Source organism: Podarcis liolepis (genome assembly GCF_965112155.1).
Source record: "Podarcis liolepis genome assembly, chromosome: 10".
Taxonomy (NCBI): domain Eukaryota; kingdom Metazoa; phylum Chordata; class Lepidosauria; order Squamata; family Lacertidae; genus Podarcis; species Podarcis liolepis.
This window is the reverse complement of record NC_139562.1, coordinates 7,075,596-7,088,648: the sequence shown is the minus strand read 5'-3', so window position 1 is coordinate 7,088,648 and position 13,053 is coordinate 7,075,596. Positions and strand designations below refer to the sequence as shown.

The 13,053-nt window shown below is 46.1% G+C and overlaps 1 protein-coding gene across 1 annotated transcript in view; it reads left to right on the top strand.

Moving 5' to 3' along the window:
• The window catches only part of EXOC4 (exocyst complex component 4), a 369,665-nt gene extending 357,924 nt beyond the window's left edge, over positions 1-11,741 (top strand). Inside the window, exon 18 of the mRNA XM_083461060.1 lies at positions 8,360-11,741. Within this exon, the coding sequence (XP_083317186.1) occupies positions 8,360-8,597 (238 nt within the window). The 3' untranslated portion in view covers positions 8,598-11,741. The remainder of the gene's footprint in view (positions 1-8,359) is intronic.
• The last annotated feature ends 1,312 nt before the right edge of the window (positions 11,742-13,053 follow it).

The window sequence follows — 13,053 nt, the reverse complement described above, 5'->3', positions numbered from 1 at the left end:
AGGATGCAAAGTATGAGGCCTTATGGGGAATTGTGGACGCAGCAGACTCTCATCCCCCTAGGAACACCAAGTGCTGATACCTTCCAGATGTTTGGGACCTACAAGCCCATTGGGATTGCACTGGGGTCATTAAAAGTAACCAGAGCTGCCTTGGACCAAGGTTGGTTCGTTTCAGTGGAGCTTGCATGGCCCTAGAGAGTATTCCCAGATTTTACCCATGTTAATTAGTGGGGCCATTTGGATTTTCCAACCCAGGTGCCAAAATGTTTTCTTCTGCCTTTGGCCATCAGAATCTTCTCTTCTGTCCTGTCCATAGCTGTCAACGTTTCCCCCCTTTTTAAGGGAAATTCCCTTATTCCGAATAGGATTCCTTGCAAGAAAAGGGAAAAGTTGACAGCTATGGTCCTGTCCTGCTGCTTTGGAATGGGGCACAGCTGGGGTTCATTTGGCTCTCCAGGCCTTTACACCCCTCAGCTTTCCCCCCACCCAAATATATCATTCCCAAGAAGACAGTTGGCTGGTTGGTTGGCTATGTCTGCCCAGAACAATTTCCCTGTTCCTCATCCTCATCTTCATCTTCCTGCACCTGGTTTGGGGGTCTCTGGTCCTAAGTGACCTTCAGCCTCTATTTGAACCTTTCCCTGAAGCCTCTCTCTATGCCCTTCTTCCTTGCCCTCCCATTTCCCCTCCTTCTGCCTGCTCTCTTATATTGAGCCTGATCCCATCTCTCCTGTCCAAGACCTGATACCATGTTCTGCCTACATCTGGGCAAGATGTTCAACCCTGGTTTACCTGAGACCTTGGGAGAGTCCCTTCCAGCCAAAGAAGGCTATGCTGAGCCATACGGTCTTCGTACAAATCAGCTTCATCTGCCACCAAGCTATCTTTCAGCCTCAGTTCCCTGTCTGTGAAATGGGATCATGGTTTCTTCTGAAGGCAAAGGCACTATATATAATAAAGCAGCCGGTGATTACAAGCGCCGTATACATGATAAATCACAATAGCCCCTTTGTTTCAGCATCTGGGTCCACTTCCCACACAGTTCGCGTTACGCACGCCAGGCTGCTCTCTGCTGCATTTGTTCTTCCCAGCGGGCAGCTAAAATTGTATTTTATTTTGTGCTGACTGGCGCACTCTTGTCGCTGCCTTTTCCACCAAAGTGCTGACTGTCTCCTTCCTCTTCTTCAGGGAGGCATTTCATTCCCACCTCTCCCCCTTATTTGCAAGGAGGGAAGTCGCTTAATATTCTTTATAAAGTGGCATCCAGTTCAGATAATTTTTGTCCTTTGTGCAGTAAAAATGCAAATCTGTCTGACTTACGTGCAATGGCAAGCATTAATAAGTGATGTTTAAATAGACTGGATTAGCAGTTTTACTGATATATGAACAAGATCCCAGCTCTCTCTCTCCTCCCTCCCTGCCCCTCCTCCCGAATAATTTGCACATGCAAAATCAATTTGAATACAACACACTAAATTCAATTTAGTTTTTGTGTAGGAAATTGCACTTATCGGCCTGAACCATTAAATTTACTGTTTAATATGTACTTTCCAGCTCACTTGGTTAGAATTTCATTGCCCTTTATCTGTATAAATTTAATTAGGCCTGATATCATCAGTATATTATAGAACTAATTAAAGATTTAGATAAGTGTGGAGGGTGTTTCTTTAATGCCCTATAAAGTTCCACTTGGCAAAGGAGGGGATTTTTCCCTCCTGCTTTGCCACAGCACTTTGTGGGAGGCTACGAGGACCCTGAGTCAGAGAAAGCTTTTGGAAGCAACATGCAGCAAGTTTGAAGGTGTACAACCTGACTTTCATACTCTTCCATAATTAATCTGCAGTGTCTAGTTTGGGGTAGGGGAGAAATAAATTCCCTAGGTGAAGAGTGTACACACAGTATGACTGCTGCGGTGTGACATGACTATTTGCTGACTCACTGGATCTCCCCAGGTTGCTTATCCCATCATAAAGTAAAGGTAAAGGGACCCCTGACTGTTAGGTCCAGTCGTGGATGACTCTGGGGTTGCGGCGCTCATCTCGCTTTACAGTGGTACCTTGGGTTAAGTACTTAATTCGTTCCAGAGGTCCGTTCTTAACCTGAAACTGTTCTTAACCTGAAGCACCATTTAAGCTATTGGGGACTCCTGCTGCTGCCGCGCTGCCACCGCATGATTTCTGTTCTCATCCTGAAGCAAAGTTCTTAACCCGAGGTAATATTTCTGGGTTAACGGAGTCTGTAACCTGAAGCATATGTAACCTCAAGCGTATGTAACCCGAGGTACCACTGTATTGGCTGAGGGAGCTGGCATACAGCTTCCAGGTCATGTGGCCAGCATGACTAAGCCGCTTCTGGCAAACCAGAGCAGCGCACGGAAACACCGTTTACATTCCTGCTGGAGTGGTACCTATTTATCTACTTGCACTTTGATGTGCTTTCGAACTGCTAGGTTAGCAGGAGCAGGGATCGAGCAACGGGAGCTCACCCCACTAAGGGGATTCGAACCACCGACCTTCTGATCGGCAAGCCCTAGGCTCAGTGGTTTAACCCACAGCGCCACCCGCATCCCTATCCCCTCATATCTGGCCACTTAGTCATGTGATATCCCCTGGCCAGGCATTTCCTGCATGTTAAATGGGCTTTGTCTTTGCAGGAATGGCATTGAGTGCCTGTTTGGAAACTATGGCTGGCTCAGAACGATTGATGAGGGCCGGTTATTTGCGGCATGCGACTCCATTGCTTTTTAACCTGCATTGTCTCCTGGTGGGCTGCCAAACCCCATTCAAAGTTCTGGTTATCGCCTTCAAAGTCAGGTCCATTTTGGATCCAGTAGATCTGAAGGACCAGCTGCTCCAGCATGATTCTTCCTACCCACCTCTGAAGTTCTTCTGGGGAGGCCATTCCTCTGCATCCAACCGGTCCATGACAGCCACACTTTACCACAATGTACAGTGGTACCTTGGGTTAAGTACTTAATTCGTTCCGAAGGTCCGTTCTTAACCTGAAACTGTTCTTAACCTGAAGCACCACTTTAGCTAATGGGGCCTCCCGCTGCCACCACACAATTTCTGTTCTCATCCTGAAGCAAAGTTCTTAACCCGAGGTAATATTTCTGGGTTAGCAGAGTCTGTAACCTGAAGCATCTGTAACCTGAAGCATATGTAACCCGAGGTACCACTGTATTCATCTCTGTACGCATTACTCATCTGCAGAACCCAGAGAAGTGTGAATTTTGAAGAATGGCAGCTTTGTGGTTTGTGTATTGTTTTGAAAGTGTGAATTTGGTAGGTTCACCTCTAAATGCACGCTGAGTAAATTTATTTCTATCCCATCCCTCCTTGGGAGCTTGCTTTAGCCGCTTCTCGGTAGTCTTCAGGACCGCTAAAACTGTTTCGTTCAGTTGGGCTGTTAGTGCTGTCTGATCTGTGGAGTTTGTTTATGATGCTGCATTTTTTTATTAAGTTAGTTGTTTGTTTTCAATTAATTTTACTGCTCAGGTTCTGTTATGTTTGTGAGCTTCTTCAATGATTCCTGTGCTTTGGGCCTCTTCACTGTGCAATTTCTGGCTGTGGGCCTAATTAAAGGTCAGTCCAGCCCATTGCTATCAGTCATTAAGTAGCCAAGGGTCTCAAGAACAGAATCCAGCTCTCTGATCCTGTTGCCTTTTTCCTGCCCTGTCACTGGAGACGAGATCAGAGACAAGTCTGGACTCTGCAGCAACTGACCCCTCAACTTCCTTCCCATTCAGAACATACAAATGGAGTCTTGAACCAGAAGCACACCTTAACAAAATAAAATATTGGTGCAATTCTTAAAAGCCTTTTTTTCCCCCCCGGGAAAGCTCTGTGGGGAGAAGCAATCCTATCTTGAACTGCCTGCCTTGGAGGAAAGTCCCTAGATATTTAAAAATAATAATAATCTCAGTGGAAAGGCAGCCAAGATGAAACAATCTCCCATGAGTGCCATCAATACTTTTCTCCATTTAAATGCTAATTTTCACCTCTAACCCTGGCTAGCCTGCATAAACAAAACAAAACAAAACAAAATGTTTCAAGGGGTAGTCAGGGGAAATTCCTGATTGAATCCTGATCTGGATAAGATTTGATTTCTTCTCAAGATGGTGGCTGGGGGGGGCAGGGGGGCTTTGCATTTAATTTGAAGGAGGCAGCTCCTCAAACGTTCCTGAATCCGTCTGCGGAAAGTAGCTTGCTGCCTTTGCCTTTCCCATTCCAGCCTCCTCTCTGCTTATATCCCCTTTTTGTCTCCCACCCTCCCCACCCCATGCACCCCCTTAGAATGAAGAATTTCTTTGGGGCAGAATTTCTTTCCCTCTTGCTCTCCTTCTTTCTTTCTATGCATATTGATGGTTCCAGATAAATAAACAACAGTAGTAGAGGTTCTGTGTAGGAATTGGAATGGCAGTTGCTTGTCGATCACGCCCTTATTGCATATAAACAGATTGTCTTCCACCGAGTCCTGGCATTGGTCCATCTAGCCCAGACTTTTCTCTGGCTGTCAATGGTTCTACAAGGTCTGAAGCAAAGGCTTTTCTCATTGTCTCCCTCCTGATCCTTTTAAGCAGGGCTGATTTCAGACCTGGAGAAGCACTATGTGTTTACAATAAGGGTAAAGGTAAAAGTAAAGGGACCCCTGACCATTAGGTCCAGTCATGACCGACTCTGGGGTTGCGGCGCTCATCTCGCTTAATTGGCCGAGGGAGTCGGGGTACAGCTTCTGGGTCATGTGGCCAGCATGACTAAGCCGCTTCTGGCGAACCAGAGCAGCACACGGTAACACCGTTTACCTTCCTGCCAGAGCGGTACCTATTTATCTACTTGCATTTTGATGTGCTTTCGAACTGCTAGGTTGGCAGGAGCTGGGACCGAGCAACGGGAGCTCATCCCGTCGTGGGGATTCGAACCGCCGACCTTCTGATTGGCAAGTCCTAGGCTCTGTGGTTTAACCAACAGCGCCACCCGCATCCCTGTGTTTACAATACTTCTCGGTTATTTGGAGGCCACCAACCGCACAAGAGCATGGCAGTCACTACCCTCTAATATTGTCCAATGCTTCCTTCCCACCCCCCTCCACAAGCTGCATCAGCGTCGTCATTGGCTCTCTGACCCCAAATGATTGGCCACAGTCAATGCCATTCTCCTTTTGGGGGACCTAAATGATGTAAACTCAGATGGCAGTCAGCTAGACCTTGGCTGCTGCTGTTTTTATTTTATTTTTTTATAAATATGTATTAAGATTTTCAAAAAATTACAAAAAAAGAAAGATACAAAATAAAAATAGTTAAAAACAATTCAATATTTCCATCACATATTTTCATTTGCTTATTTCCCAGACCTCCTCACGCCTCCCATTTCTGTATTCCAATTCAAATTTTTAATTCAGCCAATCCCTTCCCTCTTCAATCATCTTAATCTTTAATTTTAAAATATTATAACATTAAGTTTTTACCTATTAATAACCATTTTCTCGTATTCTCTTATAGCATTACAGCTAAAGACCATTTAGTTTCTATCCCACATCATTCTAACATTCATTAATTTTACAATATTTCTGTATATAGTCTTTAAATTTCTTCCAACCTTCTTCCACCGACTCTTCTCCCTGGTCTCGGATTCTGCCAGTCATTTCTGCCAGTTCCATATAGTCCATCACCTTCATCTGCCATTCTTCCAGGGTGGGTAGATCTTGTGTCTTCCAATACTTTGCAATGAGTATTCTTGCTGCTACATTGTTCTAGAAGTGGTTTGTTCAGATGTGACTTTGCAAACCAAAGCTATGCTGCCATGTTCTTTTTAGAGAGACGAGGCTTTCTCCTGGAAACCCTTCCAAACAAACCACACTTGTTTGGTCTTTTTCTAATTGTGCTGTCACAAACTTTAACATTTAACATGTTAACTGAGGCCTGTAGAGCCTGAGATGTAACTTTTGGGTTTTTTGCAATTTCTCTGAGCATTGCACGGTCTGACCTTGGGGTGAATTCACTGGGACGTCCCCTCCTGAGAAGATTGGCAACTGTCTTGAATGTTTTCCACTTTTGAATAAGCTTTCTCAGTGTAGAATGATGGACTTAAAATTGGTTGGAGATTACCTTAGAAAATCCTGTTTCTTGGGAGGCAGCACTTGCTTCTCTAAGAGCATTGTGTCGTCTTTCCTTCTTTGCATTGTGTTAAAACACCTGAATGCTCCAGACCAGCAAACTGCTAAAACTTCGGCTTTTATAGAGGTGGGCACATTTGCTGATGATCAATTAAGCAAGGGCATTTGATTAGCAGCCCCTGTCTGCTACTTAGCCTCTTAATTCCTACGGGAGCAGTAAGGATGTACTTAGTTTTTCACACTTGATTTCTCCATCGGCTTAAATAAATCATGACACGATGTAATATGTCATGTGTTGTTGTTCACCTGGGGTTGTATTTGCCTAATTTTAAGACCTGCTAGCAGGGACGCGGACTTAGAAAAAATATTGGGGGGGCCCGGGAAAGCTCATGAATAATAAATAAGCTCATAAATATGCAAATAAAGTGGCTCCGGCCCTAAATAGGGCAAGCCACGCCCCCCCAGCCAGCCGATTGGCTGGCTGGGAGGTGTGGCCAGTCGGGATTCCCCTGTTCTCGCGGGATTTCCGGCAGTGCCTCCGATTAGGGCGCGCGGCTGGCTGGCTGGCGAAGGAGCAGGTGAGGAGGAGGCGGGGGACGGCGGCGGCGCTCTGCTGGAAGGGCGCCCGCCCGAGATTATTGGGGGGGCTGAGCCCCCCCAAAAATTTTTTTGAGGGGGCTCGAGCCCCCTGAAGCCCCATGGAGTCGGCGCCTATGCCTGCTAGGGAACAAATGATTGCTATTATGTCCTGGAAAGTAAAACCACAGAATTCAAAGAGGGTCACTTTCTCTTTCCCATGTGCACCATGTGATTTTCCTGTTTGGAGGAGGTTGTTGGCTCCCCAGAAGCTGAGAATGAAGCACCCAGACCAGAAAAGCAGTGTGTGTGTGTGTGTGTGTGTGTGTGTGTGTGTGTGTGTCTTCCTGATGATTTAAAAATTGTGCTGCCAGGCAGAATGCCTCTCTCTAGCCTCTCCTAAAAAAATCAAACAAAACATTTCTGATGGCTGGAAGCAAAAACTATGAAAAGGGAACAAAGGCTAATCAAGAGGCGAATTCTTCTCCCTCTCTCTCTCTTTCATATTTCATTATTTGATAACATCAGGAGAGCAGGCCTATCAGAATTGCTTTGGCAAAGGCAAACAGGAAGCACGCCTGATCAATATTTATTAATACTTTTCAAAGACAGGGGAGGCAAACCTTGAGCGGAGCGGCTAATCGAGTGAGTAATTCCACATGCGTAGGCCGGCTGGCCAAAGGCAACACCAGGCCAAACAAGGCAGTGGTTTTAATTGCAGCCAATTAAAAATGCAGGTTTCTCTCTCCCCAGCCCCCGCACCACTGCCTTTATATTAATTGTTTATTTTAATTAGAAAATAATCTGATCTCTAAGGAGTGGCAAGTAACTCCTGGAAGCAGTGAGTTCTGGATTCTGGTCAGAATGTCCTTTTGCAACTTCAGGCATTTGGCCTCCTGTGGATGGAGTTTGTGGACTCATCCAGTCTTCTACTTGTCCCGCGACTTTCCCCTGGGAGAACCCAATTTTTTGCCGCTGAATCAGAGCAAACGTCAATTGGGTTTTCTGCAGATTTCCGTTTGCTGCGATTCAGCACGGAAGAGCGGGTTCTCCCAGAGAAAGTGGAGGGGCGAGCAGAAAAGAACTGGGACCCGTTCCTAGAAAACATGGGACAAGCAGAAAACCACCCAAACCTTTCTTTCTAGGCATGGAACAAGTGGAAGCATGGATGAGCCCTCTGTCTACTCAATACAGTGTCAGATCATGGCCTCCTCATTTCTAATAGGCTGGGTTGCACTGGCTGAGTGGGAGAAGGTAGGCATAGCCTAAGCACCTGTCCCCCTAGCGCAGTGTTGCCTACACTGACTGGCAGCAGCTGCCCTGAGTTTCAGATGGAGGACATTCCCAGTCCTACCTGGAAATGCCAGGGAATGAACCAGGGACCTTGTGCATGCAAAGTAGACCTGCCACCATTGGGCTACAGCCCTTCCACTAGGACAGCTCTTCCTCTGGAGGCAGATAATAGTTCTTGAAAATGACTTTCCTCCATTCTAGTCCCAGAACCACTTTGAACCCTAACCTCCTACACAGAACTCGTTTTAATTTTCTTTCTTATTTTAATCTATAGTCTCCATTTCCCCCTTTCTTTTCTAACTGTCAGCGCGATTCCTGTTTGGTCAGCTGACAGCACAGCTGAAGTGAACGTGGAACTTTCTTCTTTGCATTGCAGGCAATACTACGAGATGCTGTACAACACCGCAGACGAGTTGCTGAATCTGGTGGTGGATCAAGGGGTGAAATACACTGAGCTGGAGTACATCTATGCCCTGAGCTTATTGCACCGCAGCCAAACCGGCGTTGGGGACCAAACCACCCAGAACATGAGGCTGCAGCGCCTGAAAGAGATAATCTGTGAGCAGGCAGCTATCAAGCAAGCCACCAAGGACAAGAAAATCACCACTGTTTAATTTATGCCATTGTGGGAGGGCGGCTAGCCAGAGAAGCTTCATGCTTGCTTGCAGCCAACGGGAATTGCATTGTTTTTGGCGCTGCATTGTTAAAGCGGGGTGTCTGTTTGATATTTGGGTCTTACGCCCTTTTCATGAACATATTATCCATGGGGTTTTTTGGGTGGGTGTGGGTTAGAGGCCAGTTATGTGGCAAGATGAGATCAAGAAATGTCACCATGATGAAATGGAATGCAAATGACTGGTGTGCCTGTCACTTTAGAGCTTTGATGGATTTAGCTGGCGTGAGGGAGGGGGGTAGAAAAAGGAGGTGTACCTGTTGTTCACTTGATCTAGTTGGATCTACAGCATTGAGAAAGACTGATAAGTAATTTTTAACTAAAATTCAGTTCTAGCTGTCAAAATGAGAGGGACGGATGTAGCTGAGATTCCTGCCCCCTTCCTATCAAGTGGTTTTGATTGTGCCAGTACTATCATGATACACAGCTGCCCTTATTTCCAAGATTCTCCTTTTCCCAGGTAAGCTGCAGATGAAGCTTGTCCACCATCTTGAATAGCATTTAACTGGTTTGTATGGGAAGGGGAGAGAGAGAACCAGATGCCACATGGCTCCACTGCTTTGGATTTATACCGTTTACCATGGTATACAGCCTGTTGCCTGTATCATCTAGCCAAGCAGTGAGGAAAAGTTTGTCACTCCTTTCCCCCCGGTATTCTAGTTGGTTGTGGAAATATTCTCTGCGCCACTCAGCAGTCGACCAGCTCAGTAAATGCTTACATGCTTACTCTGTGGTACGTTACCACTTGATGAAGAGAGAAGGCCATTTGCCTTCCGTAACCAATATCACTGGGTCTCCCTGAAGATGCTGGCTCTAAATCCGCAAAGCTCATTAGCTATCTAATAGGGGATCATTGGTTTCTTTCAAGGTTTTTCTCTCCAGTTCAAAAGCGGAAGTTGGATTGTTACAACTTTCTTCAGTGGCTGCAACTCAAGGACACTTCTTACATTACAGCAAGCCTGAGAGGTTGTGTTTGCTCATACAAAACACACTTGATCCACGCAGCCCATAGGTAGCTAGTTCTGCAAGGGGAGGGGTCTGCTACCTTTCTTGGCAGAGGTGGCTATAGGACCAGTATGTGGTCAGCAGGGCAGACTCCAAGCTGTCATTGCAAGAATATCAGTTTGCTGTCCTTCAGGCACAACCAGGTCAAAGATGATGTCTGAAAGTTGCCAAGTAACCTTTCTGTAAAAGTTTAGCACATCGCTGCCACAGCTAGCTCAGATCTGTTCTTAATAATGACGAGGTTTGCAGATCACATGAAACCATAGTTAAACATAAACTGTGGTTTGCTGTGAATGAACAGCATGCTGCTCCACACTGCTCAGAAGTCCACTTTTGTCCATCCATCCGTCCCCCCGGTTCCTTCTGTTGTTGCACCAGAGAGGAAAGAAACCCGTGTCTTGCTTTGCTTTTTGTGTGAACCAGCACTTGTAGTATGCTTCTCACCAAACAAACCACAAATGGAAGCCATTCTCTCCCTAGACTTACCACTCATGGTTTGCTTAAGGGAAACAAACCACAAATGCTACTTTACACGTAAACCACAGCCAGCCTTTGGTTTCTATCCCCCCCCCCCGGTGCGACAGCCACAGGAGCAAAGACTTTTGAACAGCTTGCACCCAAATGCTGCTCATTCATATTAAACCATGGGTTTCCTTAAGCTATGGTTTTGTGTGTTTTCCAACGGTGGGCCAATGTTACATTCTGGCCGTTGACTTAGGTCAGCCAGCTCCATAGACGCCTCCCTTCCCTTCATCTTGGAAAGCCTAGAAATATTGTCTGCTTCTCTATAACCTTTATCGAAAGGGAGTCAGGTCAGAGGGGAGGGCGATACAACGCTGACACTGTGGGCTTTGCCCTTCACTGCAGGACAGGCTCTGTTCTCTCCTCTTCGCACAAGATTGCGCACTCCCTTTGCCTACAGCTTGAAGTAGAAGTTGCCCTCTCTGAGCCGGTTCTTTTCCCTTGCTGCTTACGTTGCTTTCCTCTTGGTTCGACTGGAAAATTAAAGGATAATTTTGGAGCCCTTAATTACTGTACAGTGGTTTGCTTGGATGCACTGGTACTCTCCAAGGCTTATTCAGCAACTTCCGTGCAGTGATTTTTAAGGAGGTTGCAAGTCAGGCTTTGAATTCCCTGAGGAGGTCAGACTTTCCCCACCATCCTATGAACAGCAACATTTCAGGCACGAAGAGGAGATACACTTAATTAAGGTCACAGGAACCCAGGAGGTCCCCTGGAAGATATTGCCGTGCCTGTTCAAAATGGCTGTGGGCTGTTGGTGTCTTAGTGGTGAAACTTAAGAACAGCTTTCACCAGCTCGCTCCAAACTTCAACATTTCCCTCGACCCTGCCTGCTAGTAGCATGTGGAAGAAACCCATAAAAAAGCATTTGAGTTCTTAATCCACAGGAGAATAACGCAGAATAGGATTTGGCCAAACACAATGAAATTAGCTCTTACAAGGGAAATGCATAGTTTCCAACTCAATATTTCCCTTCTAATGCTAATGGGATGAGCAGATGCTTGAGATACAGGATTGGCAAGATGGATGGATGATTCTCACCTTCAAGTACCATTTTTAAAAGAAGTTTATCTCCAGCTGGAAAACCTGAAGTTAGTTATTTTGGGGGAAACTGTCCAGGGGGGAATATCTGTGGTAGGTGGAAAGGAACCAGCAGGTGCAGGAGGAGGGGTTAAGCACCTCCATCCCTTCAAGTGACCCTACCCCCACCTGCATCCTTCCATTCCTGTTAACTCAGCGTAAGCAAATGCAGTCAAGGAGGACTACTGCCCAGGTCTGCATAGGGTGCCAGAAGCAGAGGCCAGTGAAATGAAGGAAGACACAAGGTGCTTTTTCCTCCAGTCCTTGGTATGCACACAACCCTAGTTCCATGAGAATTTCTCCCTCAAGATGCTGTTGGCACTGGATCACACCATGAAGAATAAAAGTACTTGGGCTGGGGAGAGGGAGGATGATGTGAACTGAAAAGATCCTTTTGTGTATGATCTGAGACAAATTAATAGGCGGCACTTGCACATATTCTATATGGGTTTTGCTATTAAATATTAACACATGTATACATCCTGCTTTGAGCTTAATTTGTTCTTTGAGCCGCATCCCAAACATAAAGGCCTTCCAAACATCGGAAAGAGGCAAGCCTCCAGGAAAAAGGAAATTATGCAGTAGGCAGATGTAGCCTCTTACAAACTGGTGCATGGGTTATAATCAGGAGGACTCTCTCTGCTGCCTTCCTATTCTACACAATCTAGAAATATTTGCTGAGAGACCTAGTCTGTGATGACGGTGTACCAGCCAGACGTAGTGAGAAGCAGCTTTGGCTATTAGAAAGCCCAATTTCAGGTTCATCCAAGAACAAGCAAGGGCGACTTTCTAATAGAGCGGCTGATGATTTGCCAAAGGTATTTTGCTGCACAGCTCAGCAGAGGAAATTGCAAATGCTCGCGCATCCAAAACCCTAACAAGCCAATCTTCCCCCTTGATTGCCACTTGCTCCTACGCCTAACAGAGTGAACTGTGAACACTGATGCAATGAACATCCTCATAAATTGCCGCTGATGAAAAACAAATTTGATGATTACGGCTGGGCAATAAGCGGCCTGAATTGTGTTTATTACTGCCTCCTCCTCCACCCCCGGCTCAGTTGGATAGATGAAAGCAGCAAGAGACGGGAGGAAGGCAAAACATGGCCCCGCGATCACAGTTATTAAGCCCGCCTCTGCGCACTGGGGGTCTGGATGTGGACATCCACGTTCACATCTCTGCTCAGCCATAAAAGCTTATTGCGAGCCAATTACATACAAGACAGGGGCTCTGTGATTTTATCTCCCAATGTTTCTCTCTTTCCCTAAAAGCTGCTACTTGGGTGAGGGCCACAGGATAGGATACTTAAACACCCCCCTCCAATTCCATTATGCAGCTCACATCCACGCACAGTGCCAATTTGCCATGATTCTGTTTGAATCTCCTGCACCTTGCATTGCTTGGCCCCGGGTGCATGTGGCCTGATAGAAATCACTATCTCTGGCTCACTAGCCTGCTTCAAAGGATGCTTGCAAAGGCAGAATAAGAGACAAGGAGTTCGGCATGTTGCTTTTGTTCTCAGCCATCTGAAGCAGAAGGAAGGGATGAGGAAGCACTTGTTATCCCAATTGACTCATGTATACACATGTACACATGTACCTGTATCTTACTTGCAAGTTCACAGCGCTACTCTTTTGGTGGTGAGGGGGGAGTTTTTGCTGGAGAAGATTGCACGCCACAGACATTGTTGGGATGTGCACGATTATTTTAAGCGCACCCACTTCACCTTACTTAATGTTTAGCCTGGAGAAGAGGAGGTTAAGGGGTGATATGATAGCCATGTTCAAATA